The following is a 19,340-nucleotide window of genomic DNA, read 5'->3' on the forward strand; positions in this document are numbered from 1 at the left end:
CTTCTACTTAATGAAACTTGTGCACCATGATGTATTCTTTGACCTAATGGGATTTTTCCATTTTTTTCAGCTTCTAAATCCAAACTACATCTATGATGGTAAATGTTACTTTGTTTTTGTTTTTTGTTATTGCAAAAATGAAAGAATATGACAGGAATTGAACATCAGTCCTTCCTCTTCCAGTTCCCCCAGAGTTCCTTGTACCTCTGAGTGATGTGACCTGTGACAACGGAGAGAGCGTCACCCTGAGGTGTAAGGTTTGTGGGCGACCCCGGGCATCCGTCACCTGGAAAGGACCCAACCAGAGCAACCTTACCAACAACGGACACTTCAGCACCACCTACAGGTAAGAGGACATAGACGGGTTTAACCACAGTGACAAAAAGGGGTGTGTTTTGTATTATTTAAGAAATATAGCAAATAGCACAAACTGCAGTTTAGATTGTCGTTTGAGTTAATTGAATATTCTGTGCGATTTGTGTGGCACATGTTTCTTGCAGCGCAGGCGACTGTGTTTGACCGGCTAAGAGAACAGTCAATGATAAACGAGTTAAATGTTGAAATGTGATCTAAATGAACATGTCTTTTTTTTAAATTTCAGTGATACTGGTGAGGCGACACTGCGGATTATTGGCGTAGCCTCTGAGGACGATGGTGTTTACACTTGTGTTGCCACAAACGAGCTGGGCAGCGTCGCGTCATCAGCTAGCCTCAGAGTGTTAGGTAAGAGAGCAGGCGGATGACGTCGGAGGACAAGAGGACCTGCTGGTGCTCAGTTTGGACATGAATTGATTTGTTGTGTTTATTCTTCTCAGCCATGTCCAGTGATGGGATCAGAGTGAGCTGGAAGGACAACTTTGAGTCGCACTTCACCGAGGTGGTTGAACTGGGCAGGTAACAGACTCACTGTTGTGTTATGCCTAATACATCTATGATAATACATCTTCATTTACAAGAGACAATGGACATATATTATTGTATGTCCTTCATATGGCCAATTTAAGGGTTTTTCCCTTGTTAAATGTCTTAATTTAAAAATGCTCTATATATACATGTCAACCACACCTGTAACCTCTGAATCCTTCCTCTGTGTTCCCCCAGGGGTCGTTTCTCTGTTGTGAAGCGTTGTGACCAGCGCGGCACCAAGCGTACAGTGGCGGTCAAACACGTGAACAAGAAGCTGATGAGGCGGGACAGGGTGACTCAGGAACTCAATCTGCTCCAGAGACTCCAACACCCCCACATAGTCAGTCTGATAGACACGTATGAAACCCCCGCCAGCTACGCGCTTGTCATGGAGATGTGAGTTGTGAAATGAAACTCAAACATGTGTGAACCATTAGCTTGGGTAAAACCTACTTACAGTATGTCTCCCTTCTGATGGGTTTGTGATATTTGTGTTTCAGGGCTGACCAAGGTCGTCTGCTGGACTACATTGTTAGCTGGGGGAATCTGACGGAGGAGAAAGTGGCCTGTTACCTACGCGACATTTTAGAAGCTTTACACTACCTTCACAACAGCAGGATTGTACATTTGGATGTGAAGGTAAGCAGTTTCCCCTTAATGTTGTTTCTATTACTGTGCTTGATAGTTCATGCATGCATCTAAGCTTGGTCTTCATGACTAGGTCAGAATGTGTGCTTCCTGCCTTAAAGGGATCAACTTGCTTTCAGATCCTCCTTTTCTCTTAAATACTTAAAAGACATTAGATTCTCTACATTTCAGTAGTGTTAGGCTTTTTGATACCACGTTATTTAAAATGATACTATCTCCCTTTTGGCAAAGACCTGACATTTTAAAGTATCTAAAAGTACCACAGCTTATGAAAAACAGATTTCTGGTCAGATTTTTAACTCATAGCTGCTGAGAGTGAAAGACAGCGAGCATAGTGATGAAGTGAGATAACGATAAGGCTGTTTATTATATGCTCAAAAGAAACTTAGTAATAGGGCCAAACCGTCACACAAGTTAGCTGGATTTTGATAAATGCGGCTGAAGACGTGCTTCATCCTGCCTGCTCCCTGTGTGCCTCTCTGCTCCGCTCTCTATCAACACCTTCCACTCTCATAGAGCTACCACACAGACACACCGGTCAAATTCACAGGTTGGCAAAAAAGAAGTTCTTTCAGTGTCTCATTAAGATGCACAAGCTATGTGCCTTATAAGGACAGAGAGCAGAGGACAGAGAGCAGCGTTGTGATCTGGTCCCTATACGTCCTATTGTAGTCCCAACCTGCGTACACTAACTGAAGCCCCAAAATGTCCAAACTTGTAAGAAAAGTAAGACAGAGAGCACTCTCTCTGCATATCCAGACACAACCACACACTCATTTTGGAAAAATAATGAAAATTACCCAATTTAAGTGCCTGAGAGTTCGTTTTTTTTGTTGTCATGGTTTCCAAACAGGTCTCGATATTGTTCTCTTTACTAGTATCGTCTGGCATCTTGACAACCCAAGATGGACAATAAAATAAAAAAAATGAATGGACGTACAATATACAACTAGAAACCTGATTGTTTGACTGCAGCAATAATGAACATATTAAACAACACTTTAATGGTGCCTCTGTGATTTCTATTTCCAGCCTGAGAACATGCTTGTGACCGGCACCAGTGGGCAGCCCACAGTCAAACTCACCGACTTTGGCGATGCTGTCCAGCTCAACAGTGCCCACTACGTTCACCCTCTGCTGGGCAGCCCTGAGTTTGCCTCCCCTGAGTTGGTCCTTGGAGAGCCGGTGTCGTTAAACTCCGACATGTGGAGTCTGGGAGTGGTGACCTACGTGCTGCTGAGCGGTGCCTCCCCCTTCCTCGATGAGAGCGCAGAGGAGACCTGCCTGAACATCTGCCAGTTAGACTTCAGCTTCCCCAGGGATTACTTCCAGGGCGTCAGCCAGGCAGCTCGGGACTTCATCTGTCTGCTCCTAAGAACTGACCCGGGCAGGAGGCCCCCTGCTGGGCTCTGCCTTCAGGAGCCGTGGCTGCAGGTCGGTACGGCTGAAGGCAGGGCCAGAGCAGAGGGCTGCCTGGACACCTCCCGCCTCATCTCCTTCATAGACCGGAGGAAACATCAGACTGATGCCCGCGCCATGGGAGGAGTCAGGAGCTTCATCCAAAGTCGCCTTCAGCCCCAAGTTTAAAGGATAGCTTATACAAATCCAAACTAAACTTCAACTCCTCCTGCCTTCTATCCGATCATAGCAGACAAAAGCAGGAAAATCAAGACTTCCTTCACAGTTTGTTGTCGAGTACTGAGGCTTCAGGGACTGCAGGTTCCTCTTGAATGGAGCATCTTGATGGTTTAGATGAAAAGAACGAATGCTGATTCTATCCTCCTTTACAGAATGCTGATTTCCTAAAGTCCGGTAGTCCTTTCCCCATATTAAATTTAGACCTGTCGAGGTCCTAAACTAATCAGGTCCCTAGAGAACAGAGTTCTCTCCAATCACGTAAATTATTGGATGCCCTTTGTCTACTGCTGCTTGCTGGTTTCAACTCATTCAAGATTTTGTAGTTAAGTGAACAAATATATATATAAATATATATATTAAAAAAAACATAATGAAGTAATTTATTTTCCTTTGCAAGAGTTCAAGTGGATCATAAAGAGCCAACTGATTCAGCCTTGACACCACTGCATCGCGGCGCGTGATGCTAACAATGCTGTTGAGAGTGCTGAGAGCAAACCTCCCTCCCTCTTGTTGCTAGAGGGACACAGATGTTGTATGTTTTTTGCTCTTTTACACTAAAACTGTAACTCAAAGACTTTTGAGAAGCAGCCCTTTCTTATAGAAACAATGTAAAAGGAAACGTCTGTCTCTATGTTTCAAAAACTTAAAAAAAAAAACTAAAAAAAAAAAAACTGTAGAAATGCTCATCGGTTGAAAGTTGCTGTGCCACTTTGGACTCTGTAGACACACAGACAGTAACTTTAATGAGACATTTATACATCCAATCAGAGCTTTTTGATGGCAGCGCTTATATAATGTACCTTATCTAAGATACCATGATGACCATGTTGCAAGTAACAATGCTGCACTGTCCACTCTGAGAAGAAACAATAGACATCCATTGTTTGCTTTTTCTAGAACAAAACTTGTGTTGCGGCAGATATGAGATGTTTAAGCCTTACCATGTATATAAACTTCTGCCTTCTTTCCTCTGACATTCACATTGGACTCCTGCTTTGGATGGCAGGAGATCAGACTGTCCCAGCCTCTTTGGCAGCAGTGACTGCCAAAATCTGTGGGAGTGGTTTCGGAGAGAGGAAGACAAATTACTGTAAATGCACTCATTGTATGTTATGTTTGATTATCATGTGCAATGTTGCGGCTTTAACATTTTATGCAACTATTTATGAAGACATCTGTTGTATCTGTAATAAATCTAGAGAAAAGCATGTACTTGGTACTGCAGGCACTGCTGGTAGTTTGTGTTTATTTGATCTTTTGAGTGTTGCGACTTCCAGGCCAGGTCAAGGTTAAAGGTCACATTTACAATCATTATACTTTGATCAAACTCATTAAAACACTTCTTGCAGTGTATGCCTTTTGTAGTATTGGTACACCAAAGTCGCGCTAGCTTTATAGTACTTAATAATCCGTTTAATTGTGATTATGGTTCACATGTGAAATGATTGTTTACACCAGTTCAACTCGATATTGGAGGAAGTTTCATGTAGTCTGTTGTGCTCATCCTAACAAAAGCAGGGGATTCAAGAAAGTTTCATTTGAGTTGGAGATTTTGAACATCATTTAGTAAATGCTGTTCTAATTTTATGTACAGATACTTGTTGCCAAAACAGTTATTAATAAATTCCTTTTCCTTATGAAAAAAAACGAACTACCCTGAAACAGCGAATAACCAGTGGCTTTTAGTCTGATTAGATTTCTGTCCTGCACATTTGAGAAAAAAAAAAAAAAACAGGACAGCTACAGCGAAACACATTGATCCAGCACAGGGTCGAGACATGTTGCATTCAAACAATGATGTTGGAACAATGACTTTACCTGGAACAGAGGACCACCCCCTCTGATACCTTTTCTTTTTTTATTTATTTGAAAGGTGTGACACGGCCATGAAAGACAAGGACACTTGGACTGTATACCTCAGTTTAGGTTTTTTTTTTGTTTTTTTTTTTATCATTGTTGTTTGTCTTTTTTTGTCATGTTCGTTTCCAATTTCCTTTGTTTCATGTTTGGTATTTTTGTTTTTTACGTTTGTTTTTTTATCTGCATGTATATTTCTTTGTACAGATCATACATATTTTCTCTTGTAAATATTTTAATTCTGCCATCAGTTATTTGAAAATTAAACACAGTGAAATCATGTTCCCCGTTCAACATTTTGTTTCTTCACCATTGTTTTCTTTTATAATTTAACTAAAGTCTCCTTTAAGCTCAAATGAGAAGTTCACTGACACTACTGTGGCTTGGATGCGTCTCCATACACCAAGAAGAGAGTCGCGTTTGTTTCTGACTTCAAAATGTTTCATTCATCAATTCAGTCCATTTGGAAAGCTGACTTTTACTCGACTGATTTGACCAGATGCTTCTTCAAAGGTAAATTAGCTGCCCTTAATTCATTCCCTTATTTCACTGCTATGAGTACTCATTGGGTACTGTTATCTCCAGTTCTCTCTCATGGACTGTTCCAGACTGTCAGCTGTTCGTTCACAGCAGTCACTGGACTTCTTCTGGACAAGTTTTGATAAACTGGATCAATTAGTTTAGCTCAGTCGGTACAGCAGAAGCTACAGTCCTTGTCAAATTGACCACAGTTAAGATTCCGACATCGACCTAAATGCATGTCGGTCTCCCCCCACACTGTCTAGTCTACCCCACTGTAGTTTCAGTTGCCTTTGATGCTACAAATACTCAGCCTTCCTCATACAACCACATGTATTCATGTACTCCAGCAAAGCTGTCTTTCCTCTCTTCTCAGCTCTGAATAGGTGTTTAGGTCGATGTGATTGGTGTATCTTTTAGCTACAGATTCAGAACAGACCACTACCTGGGTTTCCATTCTTTCATAGTTTGATGCAGACGTCTGCTCTCCTGTCCCATGAGTTGTCACTTTATACGTTTAATATTGTAGGCCTACTTCTTACGTTCTATTAATGTCACAGCATCAGTGACTAAAGATTGAGCTTCTTAAGATCATGCAGACACTGTAAACATTTTTTTAACAAAGACTTGTTTACATTTCAACACAGGAAAAACTCAGCTGTCATCATCCACTTTAATGATAAATTAATTCTCACCCACTTCGGATGAGAAAATATTTTTTGTTTGTTTGTTTGTCTTCAGATGTCAGTTAGCTGTGACAGGCATTTTCCCACAAACTCCTCATTGTTTTCAAACTTGAGGAGGCCAGTAGAGGAAAATAACTTAATAACTCACTTGTTAGAATTTTCTTTTATACTCTGTTTGATCCTCACCCCTCAGATTATTGCATTTTGCTTTATGCTGTACAGAAACAACAGCAAAATGCAGTTAATTGTAAAAAAAACAATAACGTTCCTGTCACAGATTTTCTGTAGAACAAATATTAATTCAGACACTTTAAGTATCCTTTTTATTCTGATTTTTTTGTAACAAATCAGAACCAGAAAACCAGAATTGTTTCTGTTCAGGATTTAGTTTGACATTTTTATAAATTCATTGGGGTAGTATAATTTAGTGTAAAATCTAAAACAAATATATTAAAAATACTAAACTACTACCTTCACCAATGGCAGTCTATTCATGTATGATAATGGCAACCACTCAGAGGTCGAGTCGTCTCTTAACCAGATGGTCAGGTGTTCGATACCCAGCTCCTGAAGTCACATGTCCAAGTGTCCTCTAGGGAGAGACACTTCACCCCAAAGTGCTGCTGCTGAATGTGTATACATTAGGGGTGTAACAATTTATTTTTACAACGATACTATTAGTATCCTTTTCCACGGTTCCGATTCGATTCAAGGACGATTTCTGGCTTCTCTAGAACGATACGATTCAATGACTTCTTTTGGCCAGAAATTCAACCAGTGAGCTGGAGAAATAAACACCTGAATACTGGACAGTACAGGTGAGGATTCCTAGAAGTGGTTCTTTGTAAGTAAATAAGGTATAAACTATGAATATACAAGAGTAAACACATTGCTCAAAGCAAAATAGTGCAACTTCAGTACCTGCCAATTCAAGATACAAGGCAGTGTAATGTTTAACGAGAAAAATAACCAACTTCTCTTCAGGTTGATAATCTTTTCATTTTATACTGACACTGAAAACGAAGGCAGCAGGTAAAGAATTGTTGGTTGCACTTTTTATTGCCCTCTTTAGATTGAAAATGAGAACAGAAGCAGTGCTTCAATACATCTATATAAAGTTTGCCACACTCAAATACACTATATAAAGTCTCAGTATCGATACAATAGATTGATTGATTCATGTCCCCCGTGAAGGGCAACTTGCCGAGCACCTATTGACGGAGTTGGATCAATGTAGTAGATGAATCGTTACACCCTTAGTATAAATGGATTATTAATACTGATGGACATTTGACAGCCTCTGCCATCAGTGTGTGAATGTAGCGTAAATGGGTGTGACCTGTAAAAAGTGCTTTAAAAAGTACTATACAAGCACAAGTCCATTAAGTTGAAGATGATATCCTTTATTAATCCAACGAGGGGTCACCCAATTAAAAGAGCGTTACTGTACAACACGATTAAAATCAAAATAAAGAAAATGATTTTATTTCATTTTGAACGGAACATTATTAAGACAATGTGCCAGACTAACTTTAAAACAAAAACAATTTTCAAATATACAGTATGTTGGGGCGTTGGTGGCGCATGGTCACTGCGCATGCCCCATGTACGGAGGCTGTGGTCCTCCAAGCGGACGGCCCAGGTTTGAATCCCACCTGTGGCTCCTTTCCTGCAAGTCATGCCCTACTCTCTCTCTCTCCCTGATGTCTGACTCTATCCACTGTCCTCACAATCTTATTACGTACTGATGTTGCACGTAGATTTCCCAACCACGGCTGTACCCATTTAATTGATTTATTTTGGTTTAAAATGTTGACATTTTGTCGACATTGATTCCTTAACATGTTAATGACACGTTATGTGTTAATTTCCACCAATGCAGCATCAATAAAGACTATTTTATCTTTTTTTAAAGAACTTTCTAAAACATAAAAAAGGGAGTTCATATTTATCTGCTCGCTTCTTTGATGAAAAAAGTAGCCATGTGCAATAATGTAGAAAAGTAAGCATGGGATTGATATTGAAATTTATTTAATTGTTGACAAGATTATCATAATAGAATCGTGAGACCGGTAAAGATGCACAGCCTTAGACACATGCCAATCATTTGTAAAATTATTATACTGTCTATTGGTAAAGATAGCATTTAGTAAAGCAGCACAGTTTATGATCTCACAGGTGTCAATTCATGTGTTGCTTATTTAAAAAGATGTCAAAATGTAATTAAAGTTTTAGAAAAAGTTCAACACCATCAAGATAACTAAACCAAACCCACTTTTTCTGACTGAGGAGAGAAAGTACACAAAGCGTTGTAAACAGAACACATCACCAGGTCAGACATGTTTGGTTTATAGCAATGTTGTCTTTTATTCTAATGTCCAATAAAACAGAGAATATACCAGTCCCTTATTTATACAAAAATACCTGAACAGGATAAAATGTCGATCCAGGAGCCGTGCAGACAGAATGAAGCAAAGCACAACGGGGTTATTTGAAAAAAGTATTTCTGTTCATTTGATCTTTTTTCATTCCCTGAAAAGTTTTTTTAAACTTCAGCTTATGATGACTTTAACTCAAAAGAAATTCCAACAACACTGAACACCTGCACTTACACTGTGAGTCATCAATGTCTATGGGTACGCAATGTTGACCTGATATTAGGATTTAGTTCCAGTAGGATTCTGTTTCACAGTCACAGCTATAACTGTACATGAATGCAGTGAGTGGACGGATGGCAACTAAGGACTTGATACTATTCACAAACAAGAGGCACCTGCTGCAAGAATAGGCTTAGGCAAGAAAAACTATTTCTTGATATGCACCTTAAAATCAGAGGAAATGGATAATGTATGAAATGCCGACCTTCTTGAGCTACAGCATATAATTGCACTGATTGCGGTGAAAGGTGTGAATTAAAAGCTGCTGAGAATATCCCCAAGAATTGAGCATTGTGTGTGTGCTCTCAAATCGAAAAACCACTGGTGTGTGAGAATGCGTAGAGGTGATAGGTTAATACTCAGATACTGTCTTGAAGCTGAAAGAATATGAGCAGAATTAGACGTGCCATATCAACAGAAAAGGGATATTCAACATGTGGCTTCAAAACAAAAAATGGCATCAGAATTGGACACTGGCAGAGTTCAATCCTGTCAGCTTATACACACAAATGATGTTCAGAAATTTGACACACGCCAAAAATCCAGTTTGATTTTGACAAAATAAAAAAGCTTAATTTAATACTGTATATAATGTGGTATATTATTTTGTTTATATATATATATAAAAGGTAATTTTGTGGCAAACCAGAGAAAATACACTAAAATGACAATATACACACAATCAAATAATGGAAAAAAGGAACAAATAAATCATTCTTCATTTTACACTGAGTTATGAGCAAAAGCATAACGCCCCATTTATAGTGATCTGTGACCTAGGTACAGTGTTAGATCTACATCCTCTCCATAGCTTCACATACTTAGCAAACAAATGATACTGTATACTGGTGTATTTATAGACTTAGGCTTGTGTATAGGATTGCATTGTAACACAGTGATGTTTAACAGAGGGGCAAAGATTATTGTGGGTCTCAGCTGACCCAGAATAATGTGGTTTTGAATCCCTCTCTGACGGACCAGAAAGAACCTCAGCAGAAAAAAATAGGAATGCTGAGATACTTCCTGCCAAAGTCCTGTCTCCTTTAAAATTCACAACAAAGCACTACTTTACCCATCAGACCTCTTACTGTATCGACAAGGCAAGTTCTGATAACCAGCAGACTAAGCAATCCTGCGTTTAACAGTCTAGCCATCCATACACACACATTCACAACAGGGTAATAGCTTAAAGGCTGGAAGCAGGTGGGAAAGGGGGACGGTGGTTCAAGCATTATCAAATCCCTGGAATGAGTCTGCCATCCCTTACTAGAATGTCCTGATTAGTGGAGCACACAGCTTCTTAGTGATGTGATTTGGTTGACTAAGCAGCAGTGAGAGAGAATTAAGTCATCCTGGTGGGGAGTCCAATGGCAAACCCTGTTCACTTTATTCTGGTGTAGGATGAAGGGGACTTTCAGGTGAAGCGGGCAGAGGTCGGGGTCAGGGTGGGGACTGAGCAGGTGCTTCATTGCACATTTTTCATTTGCTGGTCACCTGGCAGCTGGAGATGGATGGAGAGGACCAATCTTTCCTTTTGCATATTGCTACAATAATGGTCCTTACACTTTAAGGTTGACATTTTTTCACTGCTGCCATTAAGAGCCCTAAAGAGAGCTCTAAGTTTAATTTGTTGAATGATAGTGTCACAGTCCTCATTTTGGTGAACAAACTTGGCCTAATAAACCTGCAATTTCATCTCCCAAAATGTATTTAAACAGCCATCAGAAATAGACATCACCATGTTTTGTTTCCCATTGAAGTATAGGCCTATAGCAGATGGTTTACTCTAGCTACCCAAAATATGCAATCCTGAAACTGAGGGTTGTTATAATTTTGTCAATTTTATAGGTATATGTATTAATTGTTTGGTTTACAAAATGCTAGGAATTTAGAAAAAGGGACCATTTGTGTTGACAACAGTTTCTAGTATGGTGAAAATCGACTTAATGATGGTTGAAAAATTGCTATTTAAGAAATAATTCCTTCAAGTTTAATTGTGTTTGACTGACGCCTCAACCAGTTGTTCACCACTGACTGAGGAACTGCTAATCGGAATATCTTGAAATGATTAATCACACATTTTCTGAAGGGTGAATGGATTTCTACTTTTAAGAAAAAGATTGACATGTTGGGAAATAAAGTTATTTGCTGTCTTGCCAATTTTTTTTTGAGAATATTGATACAACTTTTATATTTAAGTTAATGCAACAACAAAAAAAGATAGACATTGTTAAAAATGTCAAAGAAAATACTAAAAGTCCAGCACTGGTTGTACAGCTAGCTGCTACTTAGCTTAGCTTGATAAATCACTGAACTTCATGAAAAAGTCCAGCAGATGACCTCAGTTAAAGCCACAAAACCACATACTGTCACTTTCGACAACAGAATGTGGTTATGATGAGTTTTAGAGGAGCTGGTATTTAGATTTAGTTAGAACAGAGCTAGCTTAGTGATTTCTGTGTTGCTCAGTGTTGTCAGTGTCAAAGCTAATAGCTACTTTCTGAAGATAGCTTTTTTAAAAGATTTGGATCAATGTTCTCATCAAAATCTCAACAAGATAGTTTATTTTTAAAAAAATCTAAAAACTTTTAATGACCAATAAGCACTTTTGAGGCAATCCATCCTCTTGTTTTATGAAATGGGTTCCTGTATGTGCATTTTTTTTAACAGCTTTGATTTCAGACACAAGGCTCCCAATTTTCACTTAAGGCAAGTGACTCTCAATTAACTGCGTGTGAATTCACAGTCAACTAAGTCCACATTTCAAGTCATTTGTTCATTTACATATTAAAACAAAAGAAAACATTATGAGTGCTTTTGTTGATTTGTGTTTTCTGATGTGTGGGAAAAGTGGTCAGACTCCACACATGACAGCTCCAACCCATTAATATCAACTCAAGATCAATAAAAATGTGCAAGCAGTGAGCCCAGAACAGACTTAGGAAAAGAAAATAACATTCAAAGACAAATTCACCAACAGATTTAACCCTTTCAGTTTAAAAAAAAAAAAAAAAAAGACTAATAGTAGAAGTCATTGGGTGGATAAATGTTTGAGGAGTCTATTTTACAGTTTTCCTCTTTTTCCTCATGGTCCTCACACACTGCAGGCAGTTTATGAGCACATTCATTTGACCAAAAGCATAGTCATGTTGGTTCAAGCCACACAGAGGTCCAAGATGTTCCCAAACCTGTCTGAAAGGCACTGCATAATCAGCTGTGGCTGTGCTCCCAAGCCCTGTAATCCAATCAGAACCGAAGGAAATTCACATGCATGCTTTTCAGAAGGGGGGGGGGGGGGGGGGGGGGGGGGTCAGTGGGGTTGTTGGATAAGGATGAACAGAAAGAAGGCAGCTTCATTTAGCTAGAGAAGAACAGCTGTCATCTGTCCGCTCGGGAGTGCAAAACTAGTTCTGCATTGAATCAACAGCAATAAAACAGCATTAAAATGACATCAAGTAATCAACTCTACAAGAGAGGCTTGTTACAGCCCTCCTGATTAACATTCCTTTGTCCTTTTAGCAAACCCTTGCCGCTGCACTGCTTATCTTGCCTTTAGCTACATCTCTTTCTCTCCCAACTTTTCTGAGCCTCTGTGGAGGAGGAGAAGCGGGGTCAGGGTTGCATCAGCTGGGATTGTGGGACAGGACACAGCAGAGTGGCAGCATCAAGTCCTTTCGGGGATAGAGTTGGGGGGCAGGGTGTCAGCTTATCCAGACTGGACTGCACAGGTTGAGAATACCCCTGGATCAGGTTTGATAAGACCCAGAGAAGTTCTCGTCCATCCCTGATGATCAATGAGGAAGTCATGAGTGGCGCCATCCGCCAATCTTGGCCATCGGATGGCAAGGGTGGGGCTGGCACCACAGCTTATCAGGCCTGGAGGATGAGGAGGTCAAGGTATTAGGGGGGGGTTAAGGACTCTGGGGAAGGGAGACCCCCCAGAACTCCTGATGAGCTAATCTTAGCTGTCTTGTGTTTTCTCAAAAAATTGTCTATTTTTAGGGTCAAAACGGCAATGACAAAATCCAAGTCTCCGTGACCAGGCAGGAGTTTGGGCAACTGCTGGGTCCACAACCTGCAACGCTTCAGCTGTCCAAAAGCTTCCAATCCAAACATCTCAGCAGCAAGACTGAGGCTGAAGAAAGCATGGGTGCACTGAAAACAAACTTCCAATGACCATCGAGTAGTTCAAAGCCCCAAACTTGACTTAACCTTTTCTTTCTCCTCATCCTCATTGTGTTGGTGCGAGAGGGGCAGATGGGGGTTGGAATCTCTGGGGCGAGAGGTGTGCAAAAAAAAGGAGGTGAAGGTGTCAGGGTTGTGAAGTATCACAAGGCCACTGCGGTGCAGGGGTGTTTGAGTTTGCAGGGCAGCACTCCTCTGTTCAGCTGGTAAAACTCCACCAGGTGAATCAGGTCGGTGAACTTTGTGGCGCCATCGTCAAGGCTGAAGAACACCTGGCCGTCTTCCTCACACTTTGGACCAGAGCGAGACAGAAGAGAGGACAGTTAACCATCACAAACTACTGTGCAAATTTAAAAGGATTGGTGTTGTTGTTGTGCAGAGAGGTATTGGTTGCTTGGAAGATTTAACATCTATAAAAGCTAAACCAGCTGCAAATCTGCAGGGACAGATATGGACTGACATTTAGTGACAGGGCTATGCCAGCAAAGCCAATATTAATAATAAAACATTTATCAGGACAGTTTTGAGTAATGTCATATTTCCCAGAGATGAGGCTGCCTAACTTGGTTTGTTAGTGTATTAACAAGTGAGCATGGCATATTTCCTGTAGTGTAGTGTGACTATATGTGTAATGAGACTTACCGGTAGGATTTGGAAGTGCTTGATCTTCTGGTGGTGGCACAAGGTGAGCACAAACGCCTTTGGATTACTCTGACTGTCCCGCAACAGGAATAATCTAAAAAAAAAAAAAAAAAAAACATTAGTGAGAAAAGATTTAACCACTTCATGAAAAGGACTTAATCACTACTTTGACTCCATTATGGTGCTTTCTACACAAATACTTTTCTAATACTAGATGACATGCTGCTGCCTGAGCTAATGAAGCGTTGACATTTTGAGAATCATATCTTAATCCACTGGGTAAAAGATAAGTACTTTGCTGATAAGCCAAAAGGCCATTTCAGACAGTGACATTTCAAAGATCTAAGACATTCACGTCAGTAGAGGTGTCTTCTTTTTTTTCAAAATGTTTAGCCTTACAAATTAATATGAATAATATATATATACATAACTCCCTTTTCCCGAAGCCTGCCTGCTGCATATCACAAAAGACCAATTTGGCACACAAGATGACATCATTTCAAACCGCTTTGTGAAGAAAAAGGTCGAGAGGCTATTCTTACCCGTCCACTTGGCCTTGTTGTATGATCATTTTGTGGGCTTCCTCTCTCATGATGCGACCATGAAACCAGACCTGTGTCCTGTGGATCACTGAGAGACAGACATCTTTGAGTCAGTAGCTGTGGTGACATGAACACATTGTGCATTCTGGCTGAAACCATTCCCTTTTACATTTCAGGATTGCCTTCTTGCCTATAATGGGATCTCATATAAGTAGGTGTGAAGAATGTAAACAGCCAGAAGGTAGTGTTCGATAGGTTGGTGATATTGCATTGACTAATCCTTTGCAACCAATAAAAAACATTTGGTTTGATCATGTTTCTTGTGATTGAGGTGCTTCAATGTCTTTTTTTTTTTCTGTCCGGGCTTAAAATACATTATGCAGTATATATTCATTACTACTTTATATCAGAGTTTTAACAAGCTCTGGACAAGACATGCAGCATAGTGTTGTATTTTATTTGGACGTTGATGTTAAAGTACCTGTGCTCAGAGACGACGGGTGCAGAGGGCTGGGACTGCCCAGGACATTCATACGCTGGCTCCGTTTCTATGTGAGAGAAAAGAAACATGGTCAACATTTGCGGTATATATATATATATATATATATATATAAAATATAGAAACCAGCCACCCAGCCTCAAACTGTAACTTACTGATTATGCTAAAATTAAGGGATTTGACCCGAAACACAAATACATTTAATTTGGGTGCAAGTCTTTCATTTCAATTTTTGCAGTTCCCAAGAACAGGTTTCTGATTGGTTTCTTTTCACAGGCTGTCACTCTGATGAACGCTGAACAGTCAGAGAGAGTCTGAACAATCACTGTGGAATAACCCTGTCACACTTCCTTACTGAGAATGTAGATAGGATTATTTATCTCCACTTTAAGGACAAATACTTCATCATGTAAATAATATTATCCTCATTTTCGGACATCACTCTTTACCACAGCTTTAAAAAGGGGTGGCTGTGGGTCAGTGGTAGGGTAGAGTTGGTCATCTCTGAACTGGAAGGCCAGGGGTTCAATCCCCAGCCTCCTGCAGCCACTTAACCCCAAGCTGCTTCCCTTTCTACGTTGGCTGCTTATGAATGTGTATGAGTGGATGATTTAATACTGATGGACACTTTTAACATCAACCTCTGCCATCAGTGTGTGAATGTGGTGTGAATAGGAAGGTGCGACCTGCGGTGTGTATCCTCTTGTGTATTAACCCATCTGATATAAACATCAGTTTATTATCAAGTTTCTGTCAGCATATTTGGCACTCCTCACCATTGCACTATTTCCTAATGTAGCCTTGTATATATTATTCTATTGGTTAATATTTATTTAATGATAAACATGTAAACATGCTTGGTGAACAAAGTCTGATTCTGATTCTGCACCAAATAAAAATAGAAGAGAGAAGCTGGTTTCTGCTTTCGCGACATCAGAGCTTTGATCAGTCCAGCAGATAGATTGGGCTACTGCATACTGCCAAAAAATACTCCAATGAGGAAAAGATAAGATCGCCAAAGATCTGTCATAAAACATTAATATGATAATCCAAAACAAAGGAAAAGCAAATGATTGTGGCAACATAAATATTGTCATATGTGGTTTGAAATGTATTTTCCTTCCTGAAGCCGTATCCCTCTCTAAGCCCAAATTCAATCTTTTTTTTTTTACCCTCCAGGTCTGCCCCTCCTCAACGGCAGCGCTCTGGGCCTCCACAGGGTTGTCGATGACTCGACCGGTCCTTCCGGAGAAGTCCATGGCGACCAGGGAGTTCTCAGATACACTCCTCTGTTGAGACGTGGCAGGGCAGGATGATGGATGGAGGGTGGTAGTGGGTTGAGAGTAGGGGGAGGGGGCACACAAGGATGGGGGGGGGGGGGGGTAGACAAGGGTGAGAGGTCAAACAAGCCAGACACACTCACTGGGGCATGACAAATCCTGTCTGCACACAGACCCACTTCAGTCACTCCACAAATGCCCTTCTGAGGAGAAGCACAAGCCTCTCCTGGCTCTCCCCCTCAACGGTACTGCTTTGCTTAGGTCTGTTCCTTCCCTGAACATGTAATTAAATGACTGTTCCTCTTAAATCATTATCCCTTTTACAGGATAAAACATGTAATAATGGTGGGCGATCATAGTGATCTCTTTTTGACTGAGGGGGTTGTGTCATATAAGTCAGTTATACTTCAATTAAGAAGTGAATTTTTGATTTTTCGAAGGCTTGTTTTAAACCCACAATGTACATTGCTTTAAACGATGGCGTTTCAAACATTATAAGGCTTTAATATTTGCACAGATTAACCTCATTAATCATGATTATGTTCCGTGACATCGCTCTTATTTTCAACAAAACAAACATGTATCATTTTATCAACTAGGTTTCCATATTATAACTTTTAATATCCCATACTTGTTTAACCATAAATGTATCGTCATTTTCAAAAAATCTGAATTTTCTGAGGACCTTGACAGAAGAATGGCTAAACTGTGATGGAGTTCATGTTATTTGCTATTTAATAAAAAAAAAAATCCTGGTTAAAGCTGCTTAATTGAACTGGCAATCACAATTGTTAAATGGTGCCACTCTTTATCAGCTGAAGTTTAAGATCAGTGCTTTTATTTTCTGCTAAACAATAATGAATTAAAGGCCTTACCCCAAGATTCAATTTGCCTACTTTATAAATTGGACAACATTTATGCTATAATAAGCTCATTAACATAGCACACTTCATAATGAAAACTAGAGTTACTGCTCAAAGATCCTATTGCAGCAAAGTTAGCATGTGAGGTAAATCACAGCTATATTAAATTGAATTAATGAGCAGCATACACTATATAGTCTTACATTTTTGCAGTGTTACCAACGTCCAGCAAGCGCCAATACTGTAAGATTTGCTACTGTAGTTTTGGAATCATAGCAGTTAAATCTAGTGTTGAGGCATTTAAGAAGTCAAAGTTATTTTAAATAATAAATGATAAAACTCACTTTTCATGCAAAACAACAAACACTCTATTTTCCAGCTTCTCTGATCTAAATGTGTTTTTTTTTTTTTTTTTTAAATAGAAGCACTCACTATTGACTAATAACATTTAAAAAAATCAGGCAGATTAAACAATAATAAATAATAATGTGATATTTACACATTCTGATTTGCAAAATGTAAACCATATTGCTTTTCAGTATTAGAAATTATTCGACCATTAGTCCTTGAATATAACTCAGTCACTCCACAAGTCATTCATGGTTTAAACGCTCAAGTGCATACCCTTCCTTAAGATTGTACAGACTGCACATGTGTTGTAGGCTTATGTAAATGTTCTCTCTGAAATAAGTCTGGGATAAGATGTTATGAGTCGGATTGTACTTCTGCCATAGACTTCCGTTTGTGTAAACAACTAGTCTGACCTGAATCTGTACCAATCACCTTCCACCACACAGCACTACTTTAGCCTCATTAACAAAAGTCAACAGAAGCAATGATCGTCTGAGTACAAAGTCATATCTGCAAATCCATCTTATGCAAAATGGAAAAGGTAATCTAGCTCATGGTTACGTGCTTCCTCTTAAGACGGCACAAGCTGGCCGCAAAGTGAATTGCTTTCCAATTAACTATCAGCTAATTAATGGATCAATGTGGATTGGTCTTGGCTGAGTGGGTGTATTAGAGCAGTGTTGTAAGGTGGTGATGTCAGAGAGCAGATCCTCACCACAGGCGCTGTGAAAGGCGGGAGGTTGGACTTTCTCTGCTGGGGAGCGTTGTAGCTCTGGTACAGTACTATCCCGTACTATGAGGAAAACAAGAGAACAGAGATGGCATCATCTTCAATATGTCCAGACAAATGAATTCATATGGACAACATATAAACAGAGAGAAGTAAAGAAGTACTTTTAGCAGTCTGAAGGCAGTCATCCAGCAGGTCCTGCTCTGTTCATCCTCGGCACACAGCATCTTCAGCTCCTTACAGTCACTCGTCACTTTACTGGGCTGACAACCATAGAGAAGACACAGAGGAACATTAAAGAAATGAGATCCAAATCCTGAACTTGACCATCATTTTTTTTTGTTTTCGTGACATGGCAGGGCAAGGCAACGGTGCCACACTGTCTTTATTTTACTTATTTTGAAGACAGGCGAAGAGATTGGTACAAAAAATGCATGAAGACTTCTGGTTTTAAAAAACTGACCACTGTGGTCTGAAAAAGCCATTAGAGAATAATGGTAATAATTAAAATGATAACACTGTAGTACAGTATTACACAAATACATTTGAACAAATGAACTAAAATATTGATTTAACACACCAATAACAACAAATTACATTTAGTTTTTTAAAAAGATGATGGCCTTCAAATAGCTGCCATGAACTAAACAGCTCCAAACAGTGTTCCAGGGACCTACTTTTTCTTTGAATAAAGTTTGTGTATTCAGTTCACAAAATATAGCATAGAATTGTTTCACTTCTCCAACTTTCAAATTTCACCACCAAAACTCCTTAGAGCACCTTTAAGTGTTGCATTATATTGATTAAAAAGGCCCATTTGGCATGTTGACAGTAGAAGCTTTGATATAATTACACCAAGTTAACCATTCCCTCTTCCAGTCAGGGAAGGTTACCAAAGTGTTGTAGCAATAAAGCCACCTCACCCTTTGGTTGAATAGGTATTACAGTGTATACAGTGCCACATCTGTCACTATACTTTTCCTCTGGAAATTTGGAAGGAAAGTTTTTAGGGGCTTTACAATTCAATTGTAGAAGTCTGATACACATTCAATGGGATAAGAAAGATTCTACCAAAGATATAAGAAATAATATAGAATGTCAAGATGTGAAAGTCTTAATTGTGCCTCTGACAGTGATCTCTGCTAAAGAATATATATTTAATAGTCCTACTAATAAGAGCTTTATCAGCACCACAGCACAGGCTTTCTCCTTTTCCCCCCCATCAATAACAAGGACAAACGGCTCCTTGAATGCAACCCTACTGGTAAATTCATTCATGTCACCATAGCAACAATCCAGCAACCCCGTTTAGCCAAGTAAAATCCGTTACCAAATCC

The 19,340-nt window shown here is 39.7% G+C and overlaps 2 protein-coding genes across 6 annotated transcripts in view; one reads left to right on the forward strand and one right to left on the reverse strand.

Moving 5' to 3' along the window:
* The window catches only part of LOC132991017 (triple functional domain protein-like), a 77,693-nt gene extending 72,363 nt beyond the window's left edge, over positions 1–5,330 (forward strand). For all 5 annotated transcript variants that reach the window (XM_061059571.1, XM_061059572.1, XM_061059573.1 and 2 more), the window contains 7 exons: positions 71–98; positions 184–346; positions 602–723; positions 816–894; positions 1,102–1,302; positions 1,407–1,545; positions 2,587–5,330. In XM_061059571.1, the coding sequence (XP_060915554.1) occupies positions 71–98; positions 184–346; positions 602–723; positions 816–894; positions 1,102–1,302; positions 1,407–1,545; positions 2,587–3,141 (1,287 nt within the window). In that variant the 3' untranslated portion in view covers positions 3,142–5,330. The remainder of the gene's footprint in view (positions 1–70; positions 99–183; positions 347–601; positions 724–815; positions 895–1,101; positions 1,303–1,406; positions 1,546–2,586) is intronic.
* A 3,266-nt stretch (positions 5,331–8,596) lies between these two features.
* The window catches only part of LOC132991454 (growth factor receptor-bound protein 10-like), a 43,723-nt gene continuing 32,979 nt past the window's right edge, over positions 8,597–19,340 (reverse strand). Inside the window, exons 11-17 of the mRNA XM_061060227.1 lie at positions 18,168–18,266; positions 17,989–18,066; positions 15,952–16,068; positions 14,762–14,828; positions 14,281–14,368; positions 13,739–13,832; positions 8,597–13,386 (exon numbers count right to left, since the gene is read on the reverse strand). Coding sequence (XP_060916210.1) covers positions 13,240–13,386; positions 13,739–13,832; positions 14,281–14,368; positions 14,762–14,828; positions 15,952–16,068; positions 17,989–18,066; positions 18,168–18,266 — 690 coding nt within the window. The 3' untranslated portion in view covers positions 8,597–13,239. The remainder of the gene's footprint in view (positions 13,387–13,738; positions 13,833–14,280; positions 14,369–14,761; positions 14,829–15,951; positions 16,069–17,988; positions 18,067–18,167; positions 18,267–19,340) is intronic.

This window comes from Labrus mixtus, chromosome 16 (assembly GCF_963584025.1).
Source record: "Labrus mixtus chromosome 16, fLabMix1.1, whole genome shotgun sequence".
Classification (NCBI taxonomy): Eukaryota; Metazoa; Chordata; class Actinopteri; order Labriformes; family Labridae; genus Labrus; species Labrus mixtus.